Source organism: Arvicanthis niloticus, chromosome 1 (genome assembly GCF_011762505.2).
Source record: "Arvicanthis niloticus isolate mArvNil1 chromosome 1, mArvNil1.pat.X, whole genome shotgun sequence".
Lineage (NCBI taxonomy): Eukaryota > Metazoa > Chordata > Mammalia > Rodentia > Muridae > Arvicanthis > Arvicanthis niloticus.
This window is the reverse complement of record NC_047658.1, coordinates 70,689,432-70,714,354: the sequence shown is the minus strand read 5'-3', so window position 1 is coordinate 70,714,354 and position 24,923 is coordinate 70,689,432. Positions and strand designations below refer to the sequence as shown.

General features: G+C 46.8%; 2 protein-coding genes across 6 annotated transcripts in view; one reads left to right on the top strand and one right to left on the bottom strand.

Annotated features, from left to right (window-relative positions):
* The first annotated feature begins 259 nt into the window (after nucleotides 1-259).
* Atg16l2 (autophagy related 16 like 2) lies at nucleotides 260-12,652 on the top strand. Of its 4 annotated transcripts, none has more exons than XR_013112009.1 (18): nucleotides 260-563; nucleotides 2,270-2,369; nucleotides 3,374-3,476; nucleotides 5,354-5,427; nucleotides 5,578-5,829; nucleotides 6,016-6,081; nucleotides 6,355-6,468; nucleotides 7,550-7,612; nucleotides 8,177-8,285; nucleotides 8,666-8,771; nucleotides 9,529-9,599; nucleotides 9,831-9,902; nucleotides 10,011-10,131; nucleotides 10,423-10,528; nucleotides 11,308-11,457; nucleotides 11,636-11,678; nucleotides 11,767-11,868; nucleotides 12,106-12,144. XR_013112009.1 is itself a non-coding variant. In XM_034488345.2 (18 exons), the coding sequence occupies exons 1-18, from the start codon at nucleotides 437-439 to the stop codon at nucleotides 12,191-12,193; spliced, it is 1,872 nt and encodes a 623-aa protein (XP_034344236.1). In that variant the 5' UTR covers nucleotides 260-436; the 3' UTR covers nucleotides 12,194-12,652. The 4 variants fall into 4 exon arrangements, 3 of the variants coding, with proteins under 3 accessions (XP_034344236.1, XP_034344245.1, XP_076794998.1); XM_034488345.2 differs by having other exon boundaries at nucleotides 11,631-11,678; nucleotides 12,106-12,652; XM_076938883.1 differs by lacking the exon at nucleotides 260-563 and adding an exon at nucleotides 590-607 and having other exon boundaries at nucleotides 11,631-11,678; nucleotides 12,106-12,652.
* A 5,297-nt stretch (nucleotides 12,653-17,949) lies between these two features.
* Nucleotides 17,950-24,923, bottom strand: part of Fchsd2 (FCH and double SH3 domains 2) — a 185,586-nt gene continuing 178,612 nt past the window's right edge. For both annotated transcript variants that reach the window (XM_034508835.2, XM_034508846.2), the window contains one exon: nucleotides 17,950-19,908. In XM_034508835.2, coding sequence (XP_034364726.1) covers nucleotides 19,825-19,908 — 84 coding nt within the window. In that variant the 3' untranslated portion in view covers nucleotides 17,950-19,824. The remainder of the gene's footprint in view (nucleotides 19,909-24,923) is intronic.

Here is a 24,923-nt window from a genome sequence, read left to right as displayed (position 1 = left end):
GGGCTCCTTCAGGCAGTCTTTTCTGTTAGACTGTCTGTGCCTGGTGCTTGTTCCTGTACAGCCCAGGGGTGGTGGCAGGGTCACTCCTTCCGGGAACTCGAGTGCGTCCTGCATCCTCAGCTTCTGACACTGGTCCAGGCTCGGGGAGGTTAAGGAAGGCAACCCCGAGGCCCCGCCCTGGACGCGCCCACAGGCGTCAGGGAGGCTGCGATCCCCGCTGCTTACCCCAGGACAGAAACTCGCTCCTTTGGGGCTGAAGGTTTTGGCTGGGCCGCAGCAGCACCTGCTTTGAGGTGTTCAGATCTCCCCGAGAAACAGGCTTGGTACAGCCCGGGGATTCCCCGCCGCTGCCGCCCTGACGTCATGGAGTCCCCGGGAGGGCCCGCCCCTCCTGCTCTGGCTTGAGTTGTGCGCGGCCGCTAGGCACTCGGCGGCCATGGCGGGGCCTGGCGCCCCCTGCGATCCCTGCGCGCCCGCCGCCGTCTGGAAGCGCCACATCGTGCGGCAGCTGCGGCATCGGGACCGCACGCAAAAGGCGCTCTTCCTGGAGCTAGTGCCGGCTTGTGAGTGCGTCCCCGGGGCCTCAGGGATGACAGGCTTTGAGGAGGTGGGGTTCCGGGAGAGGGTTCGGGGAGAGGGCTTGTCCCGCCGCTCGACTTGTGACTCAGGGCAGTGGAGCCGGCTCGGTTTTCGAGGGCCTTGCATCTTGGAACCTGTTACTCCCCTTTCTGGACAGGCAGACTCCCTGCCTGCGGTTTCCAGCCCGGGTGCTGCTTAGCCCTCAAGACTCAGCTCTGCTTCCCTTGAGCATCCTAGACACGAGCTTTGTCTCAGTGCTCGTTTTTTGCTGAGTGCCCCTTTCAGGTGGGCCCTAGGAAAGGGCCTGGTCAGTCCGTTTGTTCCCAGAGTTAAGTTAAGGAAGGCAGGCATGGCAAGAGCAGCCATGGTAGCTGAAAGGAAAGAGCGAAAGTCTGGTAGGTTCTGCTACGGATAAATTATCCTGGCATATGTTCGTGGAGCACCTCAGTGCCTAGCAGATCATAGCTCAAATGGGGCCCCGGGTTCCTTTAGGGTGCTTGACATGCCAGCGGAAACTAAACTTTCATGTGGTTATTTCTGGGCAGTTTGGCCAGGATGGGGTGTGTGCACTCCAGCCGAGGAACACTGTAGTGCATCTGTATTTACTGCCTTTTGGTTGACTGTGACTGTGTGTTTGAGGTTGAAAGTCTAACCATACTCCCTACTGCTTCCTCACTTGGTGCTAATTTTGATACACCCACATAATCAAACTTGTTTTCCTTGGAACTTTGTAAGGGCTGGCTCTCTCTTGGAATTGTATACCTCCAGACAGCCTCACTTTTCCAACTTCTCTGATGGGCAGTGGGGCTATCGATTTAAGGGAGGGACCAGAACTGTATGGGAGCAGCAAGGCTGGGGACCTAGAGAGACCCAGGTCTGTGGTTTTGGGTAATTCAAGTCCTTTATCTCAGATTTCTTGCTTACAAACGAGGCACATTGTGATATTGTATGCTGGGGTAGGGGTGCTTGCAATGCCTTGGGGTTTAGGGTAGAGTTTGGAGAATTAGTCAGGGTCCTGGAACCTGTCTCCATGGTAACAGTGAAGTAAGGGAGATGAGGATCTGGCCTGAGTTTAGCAGCCCCAGTTTGCCTGGAACTGGTTTAACAAAAAAAAAAAAAAAAAAAAAAAAAAAAAAAAAAAAAAAAAAAGCAGGAAGGGATGTGGATAAGGGGGTCCAAGGTCCAACCACCTAACTTGGGAAGATTCATTAGATAATTGCTCAAGGACCTTCAGTATTGACCTGGGGAAGCTGTTGGGTGGAAGTGGGAATTACTTCATTGTAAACCTTGAGCCTCAGAGGGGAAGTGACTTGCTGGAGGCCATACACAGGTGGTTTTGTCTGTTTCAACACGCTCTGGATCAGACTTTGCCTCTGACAGAGGTGAATTAATCCCAGCCCCTTGCTTTCCTTCTGTCTCTCTTCAAGTGCTACCTAGCCATGTTTGTCCCCAGCATTGGTAGGCTTTCTGTCCTTGTCTCCTGGGTGGGCTTGTGGGCCTATGCTGTGAAAACGCTTTGCCAGACACAGATATCCCGGAGGAAGGGGCAGAGCCCAGCCTCCAGGTGCTTCCCAGGTATTCCCAGGACCCCTGGGCTCCTTCAGCCATCCCAGCATGAGGTAACTTGTATGTCAGGAGTTTGCTGGCAAGCATCTGCCTTTGCCACAGGCTCACCCTTTTGCATCCCCAGATAACCATCTCCTAGAGAAGGCTGAACTGCTAGCCAAGTTCTCAGAAAAGTTGAAGTCAGAACCAAAGGATGTCATCTCCACCCCACATGAGGACTCAAGGTGAGCTGTCTGTGAGTGATCAGAGTTGCTTGTGCCTGCCTCTTTGCGGTGCTCAGCCCTGGCACCTCAACAGCCTGTTGCTATTGGGGATGTGAGAGGGAGCAGTGGTAGAAAGCCTCTTGAGTCCTCCACATGCTGGCTGCTTAATATCGTTTCCCCTGACTCTTATCTCTTATCATTTGTCTCCTGTCCAGTCCTATTCTTCTGATTCCCCTTCTGAGTCTTGTCCCTCTTCCTGTTGCTTACCTGATACCTTCAAAAAGAGGCTTGCTACCTATTCCAAAGAACAGGGAATGGGTTGGAGACACGATAAGAGGATGTAGCCTAGGTAGGCTGGAAATTACCTTGAATTCCTGGTTTTCCTGCCTCTACCTCTCCACTTAGGATTGCAGGTATGTGCCAGCTCATCACAGTAGGCTCTTGTGTGTTTATGTGCTATTTGTATGTGCATCTGTAGAGACCAGAGGTTGACCTGTGTCTTCCTTAATTATGTTTCACCTTAGTTTTTAAGACAAGGTCTTACACTGAACCTATAGCTAGCAGATTCAATTTTCTCAGCTCTTGGTAAAGTGTGCCAGGTTCTTTAATGTAGGTGCTGGGGTCCAAACTCAGGTCCCTACTCTTGGGTGGCAAGCAGTGTATCTATCGAGGGAACCATCTTTCCAACCCTAAGCTCTTTTTAACAGGTTCTCATTATGTAGCCCAGGCTGTCCTTGATCAAAGAATACTGTTTTAGCTTCCCGAGTTCTGGGAAAGCAAACAAGTGCCATTGTGTAGCAGGCACTTCTTGAGTGACAGTGGCAGAGGTCCGAGGTCTGGACCATTCTAGAGCAGAGAGGTCATGGATAGCTTATTAGTTCTGAGACTGCTTGTTCTCTGATTGGCTTTTACCTACCCCAAGAGAAAGCGAATGGCTCCTCAAGCTTTTTATGGGGGACTCTTAGGGTATACTTTGGGCACTGGGGTGAGAGGAGGGGCCATGAATTCCTCTTATTGGTTGTCAGGGAGGAGGTCTTAGGGACAGGCCTTGACCAAGTCTCATCACCAGACTCTCTGAGGGTGACGTGGCAGCAGGAGAAGAAGGAGCTGCAGCTGGTCTGTGGTGAGGTAAGCAGGATGGGGTCTGAGAATGTTGGGGTAGGGAGAGATGGTCCACAGAAGGCAGACAGTGAGTGGTACTGTTTTTGCTGCATTATCTCAGTCAGTCCTCTGTGACTTTATAGTTGTAGAGGTGTGTATTGGGGCTTAAAGATGTGGACCCTGGACTTGAACCTTTACCCACACAGATCTACTTTCCTGGATTCTTCATTCACTCTTTCAACAACTATTGACAATCCAAAGAACAGGGAGTGTGGCCATAAACGAGACCTGGTCCTGTGGGTTTCCATGGAGACTGTGATGAGCCAGTAAATCACAAGTCATTATAGCCTCCTCACCTGCCCAATACAAGGTGGGAGCAGGTTATGAAGACATCCAAGGGCCTCTCCCCAGTGTGCTATGTGGGTATAATTTGACAGTGGCGTGACATTATCATGAACAGATTTTTGTAGCCATCATGATATCGCAGTGTTTGTTTACAAGATCTCTTTCTTCATCCTCTTTTTCGTCACACTGGAACATCTCTAATCCCTGGCAACCACTAAATCTGTTTCTACCTCTACCTATCATTTGAACTTTGAAAGCAAGTGACTGGTGAGGGGATGGAGATGGCAATTGGCTTTCTCAGTGTTGAACATGATAAATGAGCTGGAGTGTAGAGGCAGATGTCTGTGAGTTCGAGGCCAGCCTGGTCTACAAAGTGAGTTCCAGGACAGCCAAGGCTACACAGAGAAACCCTGTCTCAAAAAACCAAAAAACAACATAACAAAGACAAACAATGCTATAATTGGGTTATGAAGGAATGGGTGCTCCACCTACCTGCACAGGGTCCCTCTCCAGGCCTCGACTCTCACATGAGGAGTTGTGTCAAGGCAAATGGGCAGTCCTCGCTCGCTCCTCAGGCTCTGGGGTGGAAGAATTAGGAACAAGTTAGTAAGAAGAGTTCTCCACCCCCCACCCCAGCTGTCATCAGTCCCTAAGTTACCGGTGTTTATCCTGATCTTCTCAACACTGGTGGGCACAGCTTTGCCTGGGATTTGTTCCTCACTAGGCAAGGCTGCCCCCACTGATGGGGCTGCATCCTGTAGCCTTCTCAGTTCTTAGCTCTCAGCTGAAGGAATGCTGAGATATCCTCAACCCAGGGCTCCGGGACTGCGTCTGGCTCCTGCTCTCCTGTGTTCTTGTTTTTAGTCTTATGTGCTTCTCTGCTGAGGGCTACCTGCGTAGGCTAGTGGTAGGGGATGGGCTAGGAAGCCAGATGTCAGGAAATGGGAAACAGAACTCACATCTCTTGCACCCCTAAGTACACTATTACTTTACTCGGAGCCTAAAGTAGTTAGGTGGCTTGGGTTCAAGTAATCAGGTCTGCCACTTAGCTGTGTAACTTTGGGTGAGTCACTTAATGGTTGTTGGCTACCTGGTGTGTGCCAAATGAAAATAAAAATGGAAGTGTTTCCTTTGGTGCTATGGAGTCTGAGTCAGTGTGTGTAGAGTGCTTGGGGCAAGGCATGACAAGTGCCAGCTAATAGTCTGCCATTCTTGTAGGTTCCTAATAGTAGTTCTGGGTTACCTTGTGATTAGGAAAGCACTACCCTGACATTTCACAGGTCCGGAAATGGGGCAGATTCCTCCTGCCAGATTCCTCCTGCTTCAGATTAAATATCTACCGCAGAGTCACCAAGAAAATAAAGGACATCGATAGTACTGACACTTAGGGGTCAGACTCTAGAGCTCCGGGTCTGAGAATTATCCCATGAAGCTGCAGGGCATCCTTATGTAAGATCCAAACTTAGCTCAGCCCGGGCTTCCTTGTCTGGAACTGGGCAACGGGTGGTGGCTGGCTAGGTTCACCCCGCAAAAGTGCCCATGCTACTTGCCCTTCCCAGATGGCCTATCAGGTGGTGAAGAAGAGCGCAGCCCTAAACACCCTGCAGTCACAGCTGGAGGAGCGGCAGGGCAGGTGAGTTGAGGGTCGGGCTTGGTCTCTACCCCAGGAAAGGGGGTGGGAAGGGGCCCTAGAGCTTTCCTCTAGTCCCCAAGCAATCCTTAGACCTGTGTGTGGTTGGGGTTAGAGGACCCACGAAGACACCGGCTGATGTTTACTCTGCAGGCTGGAAGCCCTGCAGGCCTGCGTGGTGCAGCTACAGGAGGCGCGGGCTCAGCAGTCCCGGCAGCTGGAGGAACGGGAAGCAGAGAACGCGGCGCAGAGAGAAGCCTACGAGACGCTGCTCAAGCAAGCTGCGCACCAAGAGGCCGCACTGCGCAGGCTCCAGGAAGAGGCACGCGACTTGCTGGAGCAGCTTGTGCAGCGTAAGGCGCGCGCCGCCGCCGAGCGCAATCTACGTATTGAGCGTAGAGAGAGGTGAAAACTCTGGGGTATGCCCCTGGGGAGGCAATCTAGACTCAGCCTGGTTAAAAGGTGTGGGGTGGGGGGGCTAATGTGGGGGGTGGTCAGTGTCTCCCACTGATCAGAAGGATCTGCTTAGGCTGTGGTGCCCCTTCTGCAAAGCACCTCCTTTAGCCTTTAGGATGCTTTTCTCTCTACCAGGGCCAACCAGGCTCGGGTGTCCCAGGAGCTGAAGAAAGCGGCTAAGCGGACTGTGAGCATCAGCGAGTAAGAATGGGGAGGGGACAGGGATGACTCTAATATTGGGGAGCTGACCTAGGATGTGTGCATGACCCACAGACTACTCACACCTAACTCCTGCTGGCTACAGGTACACCAGGTGCCTATGTATGTGCACAGGTCAGGTCACTAGACACTTGTGGAGATAATGTGTGGTCACAAAAGCCAATACTTAGCAGCCAGCGATTATCACCTGTTCTTTGGTGCTGCGGCAGGGAGGGGCTTCCCCTTTGGTCTTCTTGAGTTTCTTTTCTCTCCCAGGATCCCAAACACTCTAGAAGATGGGACCAAAGAGGAAACTGTGGCTCCAGCTCCTGCCCCTATGCCTGAGTTCTTGGAGAGTGAGACTTGTGAAAAATGGAAGAGGCCTTTCAGGTGAGCATTCCATTATTCCCACCTGAGCTGGCCCCCACCCAGGAGGCTGGCCACATCTTCCAGGACCAACTTTTTGGAGAGGCCTGTGTACATCCCAGTACCAGTCCGACCTCCAGTGTCACGAGGCAGTGTTACCTCATTCTCTACTTCGAAGAACCAGTGCCCTTGAGGGTGAGCTATGAGGCTTATAAAAGGTATCACTGGTAGGGAAGTAGACAAGACCCTGGGCCACTCAGGTGTCCTAAGTTTGTGTGTGTGAGCACTGGAGTGTATGTGTGTGTCCACACAGGGGCATGAGTACGTATGCAAGGTTAATGAGCATGCCTGAGTGTGAGCCTGTGTCAAAGTATGTTCACACTTGAGATCAGATGGGAGCTTGAATCTTCCGGTGCCTCTCTGCTGGCCTCAAACACAATGTATAGTCAAGGCTGACCTTGAACTTGTGATCTTCCTGCCTTTACCTCCCAATAGCTGGAATTATAGGCATGTGTCAGCATATCTGGCTTCCACTGCATCTTGATTGGCCTGTCATTGGGCTGCCCCTCCTTTCCTACGTTTGGGCTCTTTTCCAGAAGACTTTCCTTCAGGCACCCATGTCCCTGGGACAGTGAATAAACAGGAGCATCATGTAACGCTGCTTCCCCAAATTCTTGGCAATCCTAATGAATCTAGATAGCCTAGCGTAAACACTTTCTTTGATATTTTGGGGAACAGCTCAGCAAGCTGGGGGGTTTCCCTGCTCTCTGTCTCAGCCTGGGAGCACCATTCTCTTCCTTAGCCCTCTCCACAGGCTGGGGCTTGGTCTCCCAGGACCTTTACTTGCTGACCACTTAGGGAATGAGACTCTTTGTACCATCTTGGTGGAGACTTGGGGAGGTGTTCATTGCCAAGGTTCTCCTTCCCACCACCCTTCTGGGCTATCTATGTCATCCTCTCCTCATCTTCAAGGAGTCAAGTTCTAATTCCTGCCTTGAGCAAGCAGGAGCCTTTTCAAAGGTCCCTAGCAAAATACAGGGATCAATGATTGCCGTTGGCACAACCGTGAGCCAGGCTCTCAGTATGTCTCTCCATTCTGCCCCAGGTCTGCCTCGGCCACCTCCCTGACACTGTCCCGCTGTGTGGATGTGGTGAAGGGGCTGCTGGAGTAAGTGTGTGTGTGTACATGTGTGAAGGGACTGGCACGCCCTGTAAGGCTTCTTGAGCATAGCCTTGGTCTGTCTATCCTTTGGTCACTGTCAGTATGTGTAAGCATAGCCTTGGTCTGTCTATCCTTTGGTCACTGTCAGTATGTGTATCTTGGGCTCCACAGGCAGGATCTGGGTGGATAGCTCAAGACCAACTCTTTATAAGTATTTTCCAGGTTCATAATGCTCTGTCCTTGTTCAGTGTCCTCATAGGGGACTGAACGCTGGCCTGAGGTTGATTGATCGGTTGGGAAACTGAAGCTCAAAAATGTCTAAGATTTGTTCAGAGTTACTTAGCCTAGCAGTGGTAATGCCATGACTAATATTCTGTCTTATGTCTGCTTGTCTCAGTATACAGTGCCCACATCCCCACAGTGGTCAGGCTGGGTTGTGGACCTTGTTTACTGTGCCATGGGTAATGTCCTGCTGCTTGCCATGTCTGCTTCTTGTTGCTGCCTTAGGAGAGCTTAAAGTCTTCACGGCAGCAGGCTTTGCTGAATGCTTTTCTATCTCCACCTCTGTAGCTTCAAGAAAAGAAGAGGTCACTCAGTTGGGGGTGCACCTGAGCAGCGATACCAGAGCATCCCTGTGTGTGTGTGTGCCCACATTCCTTCCCAGGCTCAGGATGTCTTGGTAAGCAAGGAGCTGGGCCATATATGCCTGAGGTGCTGATAGGAATGTTCCAGGGTGGGCCAAGTGGGCTGGGAAAGCAAGGCTGGAGGAGTTTGCCCTCAGCCTGTGGTGGGAGCCACACAGCATTTTACAGTGGAACACAGACTAGATAGAGTGAGAAAGGAAACAGACACCCAGCACAGGGCTTGGGGCAGCAGGGGTCTAGGCATAGTTGAAAAGACTTTCTGGGGACAGGTTTGAAACTCAGGCTTGCAGAGACCCTCAAAGAGAACTGCCAATCTAAGAATAGATGTGAAAAGTCCTGTGAGTGGGCACAAAGAGCCATGCATGGGGAAGACCGGGTGCCAACCCCTCCCACTTTTTGTTTTCTTTTTCTACAGGATGCCCATCTCTCTGAGGTCAATGCGGTTTGTTTTGGCCCCAACAGCAGTCTTCTGGCCACTGGAGGGGCTGACCGGCTTATCCATCTCTGGAATGTCGTGGGAGGTAAGGGTCTTAGACCTGTCCTCTATCCTCCCCTGCTGGAATGATCCTGTGAACATTGGCTAGAGGACTCCTGGGAGAAGATGGGTGCTAAGCTTACTGCTCTGAAGGACACACTCTGGGTTCAGACCTGCAGGACAAGGAGGGCTAAGCCCAGATATCTGCTGCTGGAGTGGGTAGAGGGACCTCTGCTTCCATCCTGAAGGCATACAGAGCCAGGTGTTGGGCAAGTCCAGGGTCTACCAAGACACATTTTAATTTTTAGATAGGGTTTCTCTGTGTAGCCCTTGCTGGCTCAGAACTCACTGCATAGTCTAGGCTGGCCTCAAACAGAAATCTATATGTCTTTGCCTCTCCGGTGCTGGTATAAACTGTGCCAATATGCCTCAAATAGCTACATCCTGTTGTAGTATCACTTACACTACCAGAAATCAGTGAGGTGACCAACACTATCTACCTGTGCTCTCTACAGAAAGGGACTCACCACCAATTCTGGAAGTCTTCCTAGTAGTGGGTCTCCAGCTTGACTGGCTTCACCTGGCAGTATGACCTAAGGACAGTCCCTCTGCTCTGGTCTTCTCTAGCATTGTGAACTAATTAGTTGTCCCTAGGACTATAGCAGCAGTTAGAGGTACTGCCTCCACCTCAGAGCCCAGGCCAGACCAGCCATTCTGTCTTCTGCATCCTACTCTGTGTCTGAGTTCCTCTACTTTGTAAGGCTAATAATCTTATTCCACTGTCCTTTCCCCTACCCTGTCAGGTCGCCTGGAGGCCAACCAGACCCTCGAAGGAGCTGGCGGCAGCATCACCAGTGTGGATTTTGACCCCTCAGTAAGGAGACTTTGCCCCATGGCACGGATGTCACCTCAGTCTTCACATTAGGCAGAGGGCTCTGGGGCCTGAGGGCATATTGTGGGCGGCTTAGAACCTCCCCTTGGAGCCATGGCTTGCCTCAGTGACTGGGAAGCTTGGAGCAGCATTTACCCTGGTTCTCTGGCCTGAGGGCCAATGCCTTTGCCAGACCCAGTGTGGCCCAGGACCTTTCCTTCTCCCTCTCTGTAGGGCTCCCAGGTTTTGGCAGCTACTTACAACCAGGCTGCCCAGCTCTGGAAGGTGGGAGAGACACAGTCCAAGGTGAGGCCCAGCTGGGGAGGCTGCCTAAGGGTTAAAGGGTCATGCCCTATGATTTGTGGAGTAGTCATTTCAGGGGCTTAGCTTAATGGGTGCTTTCTATGGGGACAGGAAACATTGTCTGGACACAAGGACAAAGTGACAGCTGCCAAATTCAAGCTAACGAGGCATCAGGCAGTGACTGGGAGCCGAGACCGGACAGTGAAGGAGTGGGACCTGGGCCGCGCCTACTGTGAGGCCCAATCCCATTTGCCCCAACTCTCAGTTATCAGGGCCCTTACCTTGCTCTGTTGTGGTAGTTGCAGGATTCATATTCATGTGGGCTCAAACCTCTAATGATTTCCTTCTCTGTCACTGCTGCTCACTTCCTGCCTTCTTGGTGACTCTGGTAGGTGAATTAGAGGTAGCTTGAGCCCTAGGCTGGTTTTATTGGAAGGAGACTTCCCTATTTGACCTTATAGCCATCGCATTGGTGGCTCCTGGTGACTCACTGAGACTCTGGGATCTTCCCATTGGTCCTCAGGTTCCAGGACCATCGATGTACTTTCCTACTGCAATGACGTGGTGTGTGGGGACCACATCATCATCAGTGGCCACAATGACCAGAAGATCCGGTTCTGGGACAGCAGGTGATATAGGCACAGACTGTGTGAGGCGGAGGCTCCTTGAGGTTTCCTTTCTTTCTCTGGATGTGGCGGGAAGGGTTATGGAAGTATGGCTGTCAGACTGGCACTCCCAGTGGGTGGCTTCTGCTGGGCATGGTTTCTGAGGGTTCAGCATGTCTGAGGAGCCGTGCCACCTTTTTAGTGGCCCCTAGTCGGCACTGAACTCCTTCCCAGGCCTCACAGCCAACACAAACAAGTACCTTTTTAAATATTATCACCACTGTTTAGTAAAAAACCAGCAACAAAAGAATAGCTGCTTTTTAAAGTAATGAGCCCATCATTAGGCATGAATGGCTGACAGAGGCCGAGCTAGAGTTTCGTAGGTCTCTGCAGCCTCTTTTTGAGATTGCTCCTTTGCTAGGAGTTGAACCCAGCGCTTTGTGTTGGCTAGGAGAATGATCCCAGACCTTTTACATTCTTATTTTGAGATGGAATCTCAATTAAGTTTCCCAGGGTGGTCTTGAACTTATGATTTTATAATTCTCCTGCCTCAGCTGTGATTACCTGCCAGTGCCACCGTATCTCGCTGCCATTGTTACTCCTCAGTGACCTAAGCCTTCTAAAGGATCTAACTCTCAAATCCATAGTGGAAAGGGACAGTAGTCTTGTCAGCCTCAGTCCCAGGGATTCAAGCCCTGGGGTGCCTCTGGAATATATGCTACCTGGGAATGTGGCCACATGCAGCCTGTCAAAAGTGTCCCAAGATGTCTCTTCCTCATCTGTGTCTGTCCCTAACCTTGCAGGGGCCCTCATTGCATCCAGGTCATCCCTGTGCAGGGCCGGGTTACCTCCCTGAACCTCAGCCATGACCAGCTGCATCTGCTTAGCTGTTCCCGAGACAATACACTCAAGGTTATTGACCTGCGAATCAGCAATATCCGACAGGTGTTCAGGTACTGACCTGGGCCAGTTGGGCCTCTCCTGTGCAAGGAAAGTCCTGGGAGGCATTCCCTGATAGCCTCCTCCAGACTAGACCCTGCTAAAGTACTGGTCCCTTTTCACATCTGGAGGAAGACTTGGCACACTGGTAGCAACTTTTCTGACTGCAGTCCTATTCTGTCCTCAGGGCAGATGGCTTCAAGTGCAGTTCTGATTGGACTAAAGCTGTGTTCAGGTGCGTCTGGGCGGTCATGCCTATACATAGGCCTGTGTCTGTGTGTTTATACTTCTGATCTTCTCTTGTTCTGCTGTGACCTGTACAGCCCTGACAGAAGCTATGCACTGGCAGGCTCCTCAAATGGCACCCTGTACATCTGGGATGTGAATACTGGGAAACTGGAGACCAGCCTACAGGGACCCCACTGGTGAGCAGTCTACTGAAACTTCCACATGCAAACCTTCCATGTTCTGATATGTCCCTAGACCTTTCATATGCATTTGGGCCCATTGCCACCATCCTGGGAGACCATTTTATAGATAAGGAAATTGTCTTAGGCTTATAGAAGCTTCTCAAAGTGCCCATTGGTTGGATGTCCAGGGTCAGAATCAGGCTGCCTGCCTGTTTCTGCTGCCCTCCTGAGGTCTGTCTTCCCTCTCTTCAGCTCTGCTGTCAATGCCGTGGCTTGGTGCTTCTCCGGGAACCATGTTGTGAGTGTGGACCAAGGCAGGAAGGCGGTGCTCTGGCACTAGTGGCACAAGTTCCCTGTATGGGTTGGACTCTGTTCAGAAGTCAGAAGCCAGAGGACAGCTTCCCCATGCTCAGGACTCCAGAGACGGAGTTGGGGGTCTACTGTATGATTCATGTGAGGGCCAGGCAGGACCTGGCTTGTTTGTTTAAAATCAAAGTGTGAGCTAGGAACTACAATTTTAAAAAATCTATTTGTTTACTCTCCTCAACGTTAAAAACTGTATATAAGACATGCCTTACCTCTTTGAAGCATTTGGGGGTACAGAGACACTTAAGACCTGGCCTCTTCTTTTTCCATAGAGCTAGGGCCTTGTAGTAGAGCTTCTGCCTGGGAGATGAGCTGTTCCAGTCTAACCATGAGATAACATGAAGAAAGGCCCATGCAGGGGCAGCAAAGAACAGCTTTTCAGCCAGGGAGTGGTCCTGATAGAAAGGGTGAATAAACTAAAGTGACATCGGAATAGTTGGTAGTGGCTTGCCTGGACCCTGGAACAGTGGCCTGAGCTGTGTAATCCTATCTCTGGATGATGGGTGGCCTTCTCCTGCCACTGTATCCCTCCCTTGTCTGTTACCTCTACCCCTCGAAGCCATAGCACCAGTCTGTGCAGCTACTGTGTTTAGTGTTCCTCTCTAAAGGTGCCTTCACTCCCCTAGTCATCTCCTCACACCATCTTCTTAGCTTTTGTTGTTGTTTGGACAGGGTCATCTTATGTGTAACCCTGTCTAGTCAGGTACACATGTAATAGCTCAGAGTAGGCTCAGAACTTGTGGAAATCTAGCCTTAGCCTCAGTGCTGGGATGGCAGGCATTGATTGTGCCGGTCCTCAGCATCTAAGGTGTCATGATCAGCATGATCAGAAGTCCCCTTTCTGCCTTCAGAGAAGTTCAGCACTTGGGTCTCCTACACAGGCTTCTTCCTCTGCCTTCAATGTCCTTGTCTCTCCCAGTGACAATTCAGGTTATCTTTTGGGATCCCTATATTGACAGCTTATCCTCACCTGTCAGGCTCAGTAAGAGGCCTTGGTTCCCTACTTCCAGTTTGTCTCCCTTCTTAAAACTGGGAGCAACTGTAAGAGTAGAAACAGTATTTCCTGCCTCCAGTCCTGGCTCAGAAGACACAGGAAATACTTCCTGAGTGGTCATATTCTCTTCCTTTCCAAGTTCACCAGTTGAAGGGTCCAGGAATGGGACATTCCAGCAGTTCAAACTCAACCCCTCAGCCTTGGCTCATCCCCTTGGCGTAGCTCTCAGTGGCCACCAGGGGTCACTAGTTTCCTGGTCAGTAGGGTTTTTGTTGTTTTTTACTCTTTCTGCCTTCTGGGAAAGACTAACATCCAGTGAGCACCATTACTGAGGATCACCCTTTGTTCCTCCTAAGCACTGGTGAAGGATAATGTTCTACAAGCGAGAAAAGAGAGGCTTGAAGGTTGTCATTCAAGGTCACACAGCTGAATGGTTCTGCCTCACACCTTGCAGCCTCTTATTTTGAAACCTAGCCTCAAAAGTCCTCATTTGTATGGCTGAGTGCCTGTGCCTCCACCTCCCAAGTGCTGCCATTACAGATGTGTATCCGCATCCCATATGGTGTTGGAGACTGGAACCTTGGGGCTTTGCGTGGGTCAGGAAAGCAATCTACATGCTACTTCTTCAGCCCACATCCTCTCTTTTTATACAATTATTTTTGTGTGTTTGAATATTTTGTCTGCATGTAAGTGCATGGCGCCCATAGAAGATATCTTAAACTGAACTTATGGATGGTTAGGAGCTGTCATGTGGCTGCTGGGAACTGAACCCAGGTCCTCTGCAAGAGCAGCCAGTGCTCTTAACTGATGAGTCATTTCCCCAGCCCGTCACCACAAAACCAAAATTTCAGGAGACAGAGGCTCTCAACTGGCCAGGGCTTTTTCCACCAGGGGTACACAGAGCTGTGCCTAACCTGACTCTCCCAAATGCTCTTCCACCTTGAACTCTGAGTTGAAGATTACCTCTGGAGGCAGGTGCTGAGATGTAAGAGTGAGTCCTCGGAGACAGCTGCTCCAGCCACAGCATCTGGGCAAAAATCCCTCCAGATGTTTTCTTTATACCTCAGGTAGCAGTGAACTCTATTTTAATGACCAATAAGAGTTACCCAGGAAATGTGAATCACTCCTGGGTACAGGGACTCATCTACCCCTCCAGTTCTCCTGAGGAAGCTCATGTGAACCTCTGAGGAAGAACCAAGGCCAGCAAAGGAGAAATTGCTAGGGTCCCTAATAAAAACTGGAGTGGCCTGAGCTTACCTGCCATCACAAAGCAGAACTATGTGAAAGGGTTTAGGCTTAGTTGGCAGGATGCATGCTGAGCACGCAACCTCCTACATCACAGAAAACTCAGTATTACATATTATGCCTAGAATCTCAGCACTTAGAAGGAAAGAGGATCAGAAACCCAAGGCCATTATGACTTGGAGACCAGCCTGGGCTACATAAGGCTGTTCAAAAAATTTTTAGAGAAGCCAAAACAGCAAAATATTGGTGAACTTTCTGATTCTCTTTGGCAAAAACTAGATTCAGGTTCAGTAGAGGGGACTGGCCTAGTCTTGTGGAAACCAGTTTAGCTTCTGCTGCCACTCCTATCTTATAAATCTCAGGGAAGTCATAGTGTCTTCCAGGCTGTGTTATGTACCCCTCCCCACTATAGAACTTCCTTCAGGGGCTGATATACAGATGGGAGGCCTGCTGCTTGAATAGGCTAGGCTCAAGCCTTACTGATCCTGAGACCCCAGGGAGAAGAGACAAGTGTTGATTTAGGGATCTTATTGTCAGTCCTAGCTCAAGCCTGTTCTCAAGTCTCTTGCCCAAGATGTGACCCTCTTCAGTGCCCTGTAGGCAGTCTCTGGAAGAATCCTGACACCAGGTGTAGGCCCACTTGTGAGATTGAGATATATCATGGGTACCATGTCTGCTGAAGCATATCCACTAGTAACCATCTTTAGTTCATCTGTACATCATCTTATTTAATCCTCCTGGATCTGAGGCAAGTTTATATTATCCTTACTCCCAAGTTAAAGATGAGAAAATTGAGGGCTGAGACTTAAGATTATGGCAGGCAAATCTATGCATGGCAGAGTTTGTTGTCCATGGGTCTTCACCCAGTTCTTTTCCTGCCCTTTACTGGTGTGTCTGGCATATAAACCTGTGGACCCTGCTCACAGGTTTTTATTAATGCTTCAGAAGGATAACATTCTAAAACCATGTTCCTTGAACAACACTCTCAGGAAAAGACATAAAGGAATCCTATGTGTTTTCTTGGCCACTGGTCCAAAGGAAAACAGTCTAGGAACAAGAAACTCTTTGGTGTTCTCATAATTCTTAGCAGCTCATGCTTTTATAAAGCAAACCCAGCAAAATCCCAGGAGGAAACAAAACTGGTTATGTCAAGTTGCAGGCTTTCAGGGAAAAAATGTTTATTTTCCTCTTGACCTAAAATTTCTGTAATTTGGTTTTATTTCTGACACATATGTACACACACACACACACACACACACACACACACACACACACACAACTTAAACTAAATAAATGCAGAAATTCATTGCAGGCAGGTACACACACACACACCCAACTTAAACTAAATAAATGCAGAAATTCATTGCAGGCAGGTATACACACACAAACACACACACACACACACACACACACACACACACACACACACAACTCAAACTAAATAAATGCAGAAATTCATTGCAGGCAGATACTGTCCTAAGGCCACTCAGAGATGGGCAGTAATTAGAACCAAATCCTGAAGCTGTGGCTGGACTCCTCAGAGGACAGTCTGACTGGCTTGGCCCAGGCATCATAATACAGACCATAATGGCTGCTTTGTCTCTGGGGATGAGTCCAGGGACCTGAATTTTCATTTCATTGTCACCCCAAGAAATCCATGTCTGTTTTCAAGCACTGAGATTTTGTGTAATTTTCTCCTGCATCTAGAATAACTCAACTGATCTAGGGGGAGAATTGGATAAGCCCATCAAAGTCACTTCATTGCTTCATTACTTCACTTTATCATTTCTAAAGATGGGGTAGTGGCAGCTAGGAGGAAAAGATATTCTATTAGGTAGTGGCAGGGCTAAAGCCAGGTTAACATCGTGCTTTAACTCTTGACTTAGGGGCCTAGGAGAGGTCAGGGTCAGGTAGTTAACAGTGAATCTATGACTTGACAGCTTGGTCAGTTCCTGTGACAAAAGAAGTCAACATGAGTGACACCGGGGTGGGACAACTAGCTAAACTCTGGCCTAAATTAAAGACTAAGCTTCCAAGACTAGTGTCAGACTTGAGAGTGAGCTTTCACTGCAGAAAATGTGTCCTTACAGTCTTCTAGAGCTGTGGCGCTTGAAACCCATTCTTCCTGTGGGTTATTAAGAAGTGGCTAGGGGATGGAAGGACCCCTTGTCTTGAAGACTTTAAGGCTGAGAGAGATTATAGAGCAGATGGTTGTTTATGTCACCCTCTGCTACATACTTTGTTTCCTTCCTGAATCTAGGCTTCTCCTCAGCTGCAGGACACAGGATCATTCCTTGTAGCTGCCCCAAGTGGCTGAGCCACGATTTACTAACGCATACCTGACTTCCCATGTCCACATTGCTCCATGTACTGTTGGTGGAAATGCAAACTCATGCAATTCTTTTGGAGGCCAATTTGGCAAACATTTAACCCTTTCTGTCAAATTCTACATTTAGGAATTTGTCCAATATTTACACTGTTAACAAAATTATAAAGAAGTATATACAGTGATGTTAGCTTCAATTTTCTAAAAACAAATGGCTAGATACTAAATACCTGCCACTAAAGGAACAATTAAATAATTATATAGCCAAACAATTGAGTATGCAGCCATCAAAAAGAATGATGAAAACATGGCTGGTGAGATGGCTCAATGAGTAAAAGCTTTTGCTGCAGGAGCTTGGCCACCTGAGTTCAATCCCCAGAACCCATAGGGGAACACAAATCAACAAACCAACAAAAAGCAGGTTACAGTGTTGCACATTTGTAACCTAGTGCTTCTATAAGAAGGGTGGTGCAGGAACATGAGGGCCACCTAGGTTGGACTGATAGCACAGAAAAAAATTAAACAAAACAAAACAAAACAAAACTGGCCTCAGCAAAGTGCAGAGAGCACCATCTCAAAATTTGTCCTGACTCCCAAATATGTGCTGTGGCACAACCACACACATGCTTGCACTCACGTATCATACCCATAACCAAAAAGACAATGACAAAAACAAAGATAAAAAGTAAATAAAAAGATGACATAAACTCCAGAGTATCAGCTAACACTGCTCTAAATAATCAGAGTAAACACATGCCCAGGACAATGCTGGGAAAGGTATTAACCCTGCTCCAGGTAAGCACTGCATCTGTGAGTTCCTCCGCTCCAGTTACAGTTTTCATTGCACAAGCTTGGCCACTGAATTAAATCCCCAGAACCCACAGGGAAACACCTATGGGTTCTACCTTGATTTATGGTTGTTTGGAAGCCAGAGAGACTGAGTTTGTAACTAGATCACAACAGGCCTTGTTTTATGGTCCTGGCCTCAAATACATGACCTGTTTTTCTTCCCTCTTGCTGGACAAGAATACTATCAGGATCTGTGTTGCCTGGGTGGACTCAGCTCCTGCTCTCAGCTCATAAGTACTTTAAGGACAGCCCACAAGAAGCATCCTCTCTCTCAAAGCTAGCTTAATCAACTCTTTTTATCAGAACACTTGGAAAATTTAATTTCATTTTTTATTATTCAACATTTTATACATAATAAATACAAACTTTTTACAGCCACTGTAAAGAAAGCGCATCTGCACGGAGGCTCCCTCTGAGCCCTGACCTGTGCATGGTGATGGCGGGTTATTCGGCCTGGAGAGAAGGGTAATTTTTTTAAAATTTTTTTAAAAAGGAAGCATATTTTTACAACTTTGTTTCTTAAAATAAAATTAGCAGCTCTTCCAAAAAATATTTTAAAATATAACAAAAGAGTTCAAATAACTCTGAGGTTATGGGAAACTCAAATCCAAGGACAATTTGGTTAGCTAAACAGAATACAAGACTGGGTAGCAGGAACTGCTCTATTATAAACAGTTTGAAGATCAGCAAATTGGAAAATCTTAAAATACCCTTTTAATTTTTTAAACTTAAGAATAAGTTTGATAAACATAAAAAGACCTCAAATAGATCAACAGATAAATGTAAAAACCAAAAATCCAAATTCATGGAGAAGATTCATCAGAGTATCATTGCTAAAGTGATTGAATGACTGAAAATCCCTTCAGCTCCGATATCAGTCAAAAATCCCACGGGGACATGTGACCATTTCAAGTTTTTAGAGATTCTCAGGAGGAATGGAAATTTCAAAGCATTATACAACTTTAAATCTGTGAATTTCTTTTCCCAGCCAAGGTAAAAAAGGATTGGTAAGCACTGCTTTGTTCCCTAGGACAAGATCTACAGTCCACAGAGTGCTTGGCTCTTTTAGGCTGAGGCCAAGGGGAGAACCATGAGGCTCTTCCATGACCTGCAGGAGGTGCTAGCCTGCTTGGTCTCACCTGGGCAGGTGTGCAGTCCTTTATCCTTTCCACAGAAAGCAGGTTTCCTCCAGGGCCCTTAGATTCTTCACCCTGGACAAATGTCAGGGGAGTGGGACCTGAAGCTGTACTTTCAGAAGGTGACAGCTAGTCTGCACCAATCACAACCCAGATGTCTAGGCCAGTACTCTGGCTTGGGAATAAAATAATACAAGGGCCTCCACAGTAGAGAAGCTGAGCAATGTAGGCCTTTGTCCTCAATGCAGCCAGACACTTGGATTCAAAGGATACTGGTCAGAAGGGTATACACTGTAAAAACCAAGAGGGAAAATACCCAAAGACAAAAAGGAACGTTAAAGTGGCTCATTTCAGATGTGGAAGCTCCATTTCTGCTTCTTCCGTAGCCTCCCTTCTATGTGATGGGAAAGATGTGGCCTCAGCCCCTCCAGGTTAGCCCACTAATACTAAATGAATGGCATAAATATTAATACAAAGGACACTGTTACTTTAAATCTGTTAGTTGAGGAAGAGATGTGCATTAATGCAATTGGCGCTAAGCTTAGGCAGTCCACTTTCTTCCCAGTAAGGTTGCATTTTCAATATGGGAATGAACCTGGGGAGGAGCCAGCCTCTCCTGGATCCCTCTAGTTTCCTACACAGTCAACTTGATTTGAATAACAATCAGAAGAGCAAAATCCACTTGAGGAAAGATGAGATCTTTGCCACAGCCTTGTGGCCACAGTAATATACTGTACGAGTTCACACACTTGGTAATTCTGGGTCTGTGCCCTGGATCTAGGCCTGGCCTTGAGTCTCATATAAAAATGGGCCACCATAAGGCATGAGAGCTGCTCCCCTCTGCTTCTAGGACCCGCTATGATTTGTGCTATGGTAGGACAGATGACATAGAAAATGACAACAAAAAAGGCACAATCAGGCCAACCAGTCCCATCAAATCCTCCTTGGTTTTGCTCTGTTCAAGAGTCATCATCATGCAAAGGTGCCTAAAAACAAGACTGGCCAAACTCCAAGCCCGGCCTTGATTGTAGCAGTAACAGAAGGTAAATCCACGGTCACACCAGTGTGATCTCCACATCCTCCATCTTCTCAGCTGTCCGTCGGTGGTTCTGTGTGGGCGGTGGGGGTGCTGCCCGAACCTGAGCAAGAGACAATTACAGGGTTATCAGCCTCCTGCTTCAGAGGCTAGCACGAAGAAACCTCCAATGTTCCTCTTGACGTACACTGACACCCGAGGGCCTGGGAATGCTCTCAGCTTCCCATGTGTTCCGTGCCCTCAACAGCAGGCTCCATTCTGCATGAAATGTCAGGTCAGACTGCTTGTTATGCTGGAAGTACCAAGGCATGCAAGTTGCTATAGTCCTAAAACACTTCTCCAAAGTAAAGCTGGGAGTGACAAAAAGAAGACACAGCAGTAAGGACTGGAACTGCTCTATCATGTCTCTGAGGAGAACCACGGGGAACAAGGCTGGAGAGGTAGGCCGGGGCAAGTAGTGAAGGGCCTTATTAAGTTATAGTAAGAAATTTGGATAGTCAGGCAGGGTGGCACATGCTTGTAATCCCAGCATTCAGGAAGCAGAAGAACTTTAGAAAGATGGAGGCCAGCCTGGGCTACACAGTAAGGTTTCGTTTCAAAAATTAAACCAAACCAAGTAACATGGGGCTGGAAATGTAACCCAGTGGGAGAGTGCTTGCTTAGCAGGCTCAAAGCTCTGGATTCAATTCCCAGCACTGAAAAAAGAAGTTGAAGGAGAAAGGGGGGAAAAAAAAAAGAAACTTTTATTTTCTTATTTTGGTTGGTTGTATGGAGTGTCAGATTTGGGTGGGAAAGCATGACTCGGCTTCGTAGGAAGAGACTGTAGGGGGCTAGAGTTCTTTGGAAGGAAGATGACTTACCAAATACTCTGGTCACCTGGATAGTGCAGAGCAGTGGAAGGCTCTGAGAGTAAACCAAGCAGGACCTGTCACTGTCCTTGGGTTGAGGGATAGGAAGCTGGGACCAGTAAGGCAGCAGAAATGATTCCAGGACAGGGAGGAAGGAGTGGCTTCCACTCACCCACACAGGCAAGATGGAGAGGGAACAAGTCCAGAAGGGAAGAGATGTAACTCCATTTTGCTGAGTTTGCAGGTTTGGGAAATCTGAGATATGATCCCACAAACCCAAAGCTTATAAGGGACATGAATGTAGGAGTTGTTGGTGTGGGAATGACTTTCATGGTCATGGGAAGAGATGGGATCATGTGGGAAGGGTGAGTTCAATGGCTTCAACTGATGCAGCTGAGACAGAACAATGAAGTGTATCTACAGAGATGGACAGATGAGTCCTCTTTACTCCCTGCCCTCTGGAGAGCCTGGCAGCCTTGCTGCCACTGTCCCCTCCAGCATCCTAGCAGCTCCCTGCATCTGTTCTGCTTCCTTCCACACTCTCTATTAAGCTGCCAGAGAATTTTTTTTTCTTTTTGAGACAAGGTCTTCTTCTTATTATAGCCAAGGCTGGTTTTGAACCCATGATCCTTCTACCTCAGCTTCCCAAATGTTGGGAATTACAGGCATGTGCCACCATGCCCAGCCAGTAGCAAGGTTTTAAAAAAGTAGAAGAAGCCAAAATGCTCTCCTGCTCTTAACCTTACAAAGCCTTCCCATGATAATAGAGACCCGTAACTTCAACAAGGTTCTCAATGCACATCAGTCGAATGAATTAAGCCAGTGGCTCAAGGAATATAATTTGAATAAAATAAAACTGCCTCATATCTTCCAGTTTTTAGGCTATGCCTGGGAGTGTAGTGGTGATAAGGTGTGATAGCAGAGTGCGGGGTAACAAACTACTAACTGCATCGGTCACTCGTGTCAGCATGCATCCTTCAGAGCACAAGTTCTCTGAGGTCATGAAGTGTATTTTATTTCAAAGTCCTTCAAAGATGCAAACACAGAAAAAAAAAATCTTTTTAAAAAAGCATACTGTAATTAATATACATGAGTGTTTTGCCTGCATGCATGTCTGTGTACCACATGCATGCAGTGTCCTTGAAGGCCAGAAGAGGGTGGTAGATCCCTGAAACTGGAGTTACAGATAGCTATGCGTTGTCATGGGGGTTCTGGGAATCGAACCCAGATCCTCTGGAAGAGTAGCCAGTGCTCTTAACTGTTGAGACATCTTGTCAGACCCAGAAAAATTGGTTCTCATTTTGGTGGGATCAGGGAGATTAGGGAGCTCAAGATAGTTTATCTTTGTAGCCCTGGCTTCGTAGACCAGGCTGGCCTTGAACTCAGATATCCACCTGAAGCAAGAACTGGAATTAAAGGTTAGAGTCACCACCGCCTGGCTAAAAAAATAGATTCTTAATAATAAATATCTGCTAAGATATTGCTTCATTTCATAATTGTTTGTGTTTAAGTATCGAACAGCTACCCTTTCTGATCTTACCTTGGCTCAATGAGGAAAGTTCCAATGTAGACTGGATGAGTTATTTTATAACCTTCCTTTGTTTTAAGAAAAATGATTTTTAGCCTTCCAAGTAAATAGACCCAAGAAGCAAGTTTGAGTAGCCATTTTAATGTCTAATAAAATAGACTTTCATCCAAAATTAAGCAAAAGAGATGAGGAAGGACACTTCATATTCATCAAAGGAAAAATTCACCAAGATGATGAATTGTGAACATCTATGCCCCAAATGCAAGGGCACCCATATCTATAAAAGAAACATTGCTAAAGCTTAATTTGTACACCAAACCCCACACAATAATAGTGGGGGACTTCAATACCCCATTCCCACCAATCAACAGGTCATCCAGACAAAAACTAAACAGAGAAATAATGAAACTAACTGATGTTATGAATCAAATGGACTTAACAAATACCTACAGAACCTTTCAGCCAAACACAAAAGAATATACCTTCTTCTCAGCACCTCATGAAACCATCTCCAAAATTGACCGAACAGTTGGTCACGAAGCAAACCTCAGCAGATACAAGAAATAATGCCTTGTATCTTATCAGACCACCATGGATTAAAGCTGGATTTCAACAACAACAGAAAAAACAGAAAGCCTACAAACTCATGGAAACTGAACAACTTTCTACTCAATAATCTTCTGGATCAGAGAAGAAATAAATAAAGAAATTAAAGACATTCTAGAATTCAATGAAAATGAAGGCACAACACACCCACACTTAGGGAACATAATGAAAGTACTGTTAAGAGGAAAGTTCACAGCACTAAGAGCCTCCGTAAAGAAATCAGAGAGATCTCAAACCAACAATTTAAAATTATATCTGAAAGCTCTGGGGAAAAAAAAGAAGCAAACACACCCAAGAGTAATAGACTGTAAGAAATAGTCAAAATCAGGACTGATATCAATCAATTATACTCAAAGAAAACAATTCAGAGTCAATAAAATCAAGAGCTGGTTCTTTGAGAAAAATCAACAAGATAGACAAACCCTTAGTCAAACTAACTAAAAGGCAGAGAGACAGTATCTAAATTAACAAAATCAGAAATAAAAAGGGAGACATAACAAGAGACAATGAGGAAATTCAAAGAACCATTAGGTCATACTTCAAAAGCCTGCATTCTCCAAAACTGGAAAATCTAAAAGAAATGGATGATTTTCTAGAGAGATATAACTTACCAAAGTTAAACTAAACTAAGATCAGGATAACTATTTAAATAATCCCATAACCCCTAAAGGAACAGCAGTCACCATTAAAAGTCCCCCTCCCCTGTGCAAAAACAAAAAACAAAAAACAACAACAACAAAAAAACCCAACCAAACCAAACAACAACAACAAAAACAACCCAGGGCCAAATGGTTTTAGCATAGAATTCTACCAGACTTTCAAAGAAGAGCTAATACCAATATTCCTCAAACTATTCCACAAAACAGAAACTGAAGGAACATTACCAAAATAATTCTATGGGGCCACAGTCACTGTGACACCGAAACCACGAAAAGACTCAACAAAGTGAGAATTTTAAACCAATTTCTCTTATGAACATAGATACAACAATACCTAATAAAATACTTGCAAACCAAATCCAAGAACACATTAATGATCAAGTAGGCTTCATCCCAGGGATGCAGGGGTGATTCAATATACAAAAAGCCATCAATATAATCCACCATATAAACAAACTGAAAGAAAAGAAAAAGCCCCGGATTATCTCATTAGATGCTCAAAAAGCTTTTGACAAAATGCAATACCATTTCATGTTAAAAGTCTTGGGGAGATCAGGAATTCATGGCATATACCTAAACATAATAAAAGCAATACACAGCAAGCCAACAGCCAATATCAAATTAAATGGAGAGAAACTTAAACCAACTCCATTAAAATCAGGGACAATATAAGGCTCTCTCCCTATCTATTCACCTACTCTCTCCCTATGTCTCCAATATAGTACTTGGAAGTTCTAGCTAGAACATTAAGACAACTAAAGGAGATCAAGGGGATACAAATTGGAAATGAAGAAGTGAAAGTATTGATATTTGCAGATGATATGATAATATACATAAGTGACTCTAAAAATTCTACCAGAGAACACCTTTAGCAAAGTGGTTGGATATAAAGTGAACTAAAAAAAAAAAAAAAAAGTAACCCTCCTTTATACAAATGATAAAGAGAAAGAAATTAGAGAAACAACATCCTTTACAATAGCCACAAATAATATAAAATATCTTGGTGTAATTCTAGCCAAGCAAATGAAAGACCTGTATGACAAGAACTTCAAGTCCCTGAAGAGAGAAGTTGAGGAAGATATGAGAAGATGGGAAGATCTTTCATGCTCATGGATCAGTAGAATTGATATAGTGAAAATGGCTATCTTAACAAAAGCAATCTACAGATTCAATGCAATTACCATAAAAATTCCAACACAATTCTTTACATACCTTGAAAGAGCAATTCTCGCTGGGCGGTGGTGGCACACGCCTTTAATCCCAGCACTTGGGAGGCAGAGGCAGGTGGATTTCTGAGTTTCTGAGGCCAGCCTGGTCTACAGAGTGAGTTCCAGGACAGCCAGGGCTACACAGAGAAACCCTGTCTCAAAAAACAAAAACAAAAACAAAAAGAGAGAGAGAGAGAGAGAGAGAGAGAGAGAGAGAGAGAGAGAGCGAGCAATAAGAGCAATTCTCAACTTGGAAAGACAAAAAACCC